Consider the following 960-nt stretch of genomic DNA (forward strand, 5'->3'; position numbering starts at 1 on the left):
TTAGGGAGTCCTCCTGAATTAGGGAGTCCTACTGGAATTAGGGAGTCTCCTAATTCCTAAGTTCCTCCTTAGTTTAGAGACATTTCCAGGAAAGCCTCTGGACCAGGGAGCGGGACCAGCAGGCTCATCCTCCCATGTCTTTAATAATAAACACATGTATGTGTGAGGATGGGGGACTTTCCCTTGATGTGACCGACTGGATGTTAAACTTCCTAGGATTCTATGATCGATTTCAGGACAGTGCTGCCTACTCTGTCCCTCCCCCCTGCAAAGTCGTTATCACATTAAAGGCTCTGAGATGCCCTGTAATAAATACACTTGTTCTTCATTTGACCTGATACTTTAAAGCTTTGTTAGCCACGAGATACTTCCATTGATGGAACCACTATCGTGGTTCCTGGTTTAGGTTAGGACAGAAGGCCCTTGATTGCTGGCGTTACCACGGCGGGAGATGGCCACTGTTATGTTGGGATGGGTTTCTTTAGGTAATTAACTTGCCCAAGTGTAGGGTGAGGGATTATGACACAGGATGAGTGACAGGGGCCTCGAGTGCCAAAGAAATGGGTCTTGAGAACCAATGGTCTCAACCACAACTACAACCAACCAAGAGGCAGGCACCAGACCCAGGAGGGGAGGCTGCTACTGAAAGGGCATAGGGGAAAGGTGAGAGGTCAGAGGATTCTGGAGTTACATGTCAGGTGTTCGATTTAGCCTAAAACAGGTAGGCCCTGCCTCTCAGGGAAGCTTGTCCCTTTAATGAGTCACCTGAAAATCAGTCTACCTACCGACTCCCCCAGTAACTCCCATCATGGGTGACCTTTCTCCTCACCTTGTTTCCTCTTTAACCAATCACGGGTGTCTTCTTGCTTATTTCAGATGACGGGAAAGACCCTCTGAACCCTCACAGGTAAGATGGAACTGTTTTATGATTGAGTTCATTTTTCTAGTCTGACTTTTTAA

General features: G+C 47.2%; 1 protein-coding gene across 1 annotated transcript in view; it reads left to right on the plus strand.

Moving 5' to 3' along the window:
* Positions 1-960, plus strand: part of SELP (selectin P) — a 42144-nt gene that overhangs the window by 33666 nt on the left and 7518 nt on the right. Inside the window, exon 14 of the mRNA XM_015564266.1 lies at positions 877-907. Coding sequence (XP_015419752.1) covers positions 877-907 — 31 coding nt within the window. The remainder of the gene's footprint in view (positions 1-876; positions 908-960) is intronic.

The sequence above is a fragment of the Myotis davidii genome, unplaced genomic scaffold (assembly GCF_000327345.1).
Source record: "Myotis davidii unplaced genomic scaffold, ASM32734v1 scaffold401, whole genome shotgun sequence".
Lineage (NCBI taxonomy): Eukaryota > Metazoa > Chordata > Mammalia > Chiroptera > Vespertilionidae > Myotis > Myotis davidii.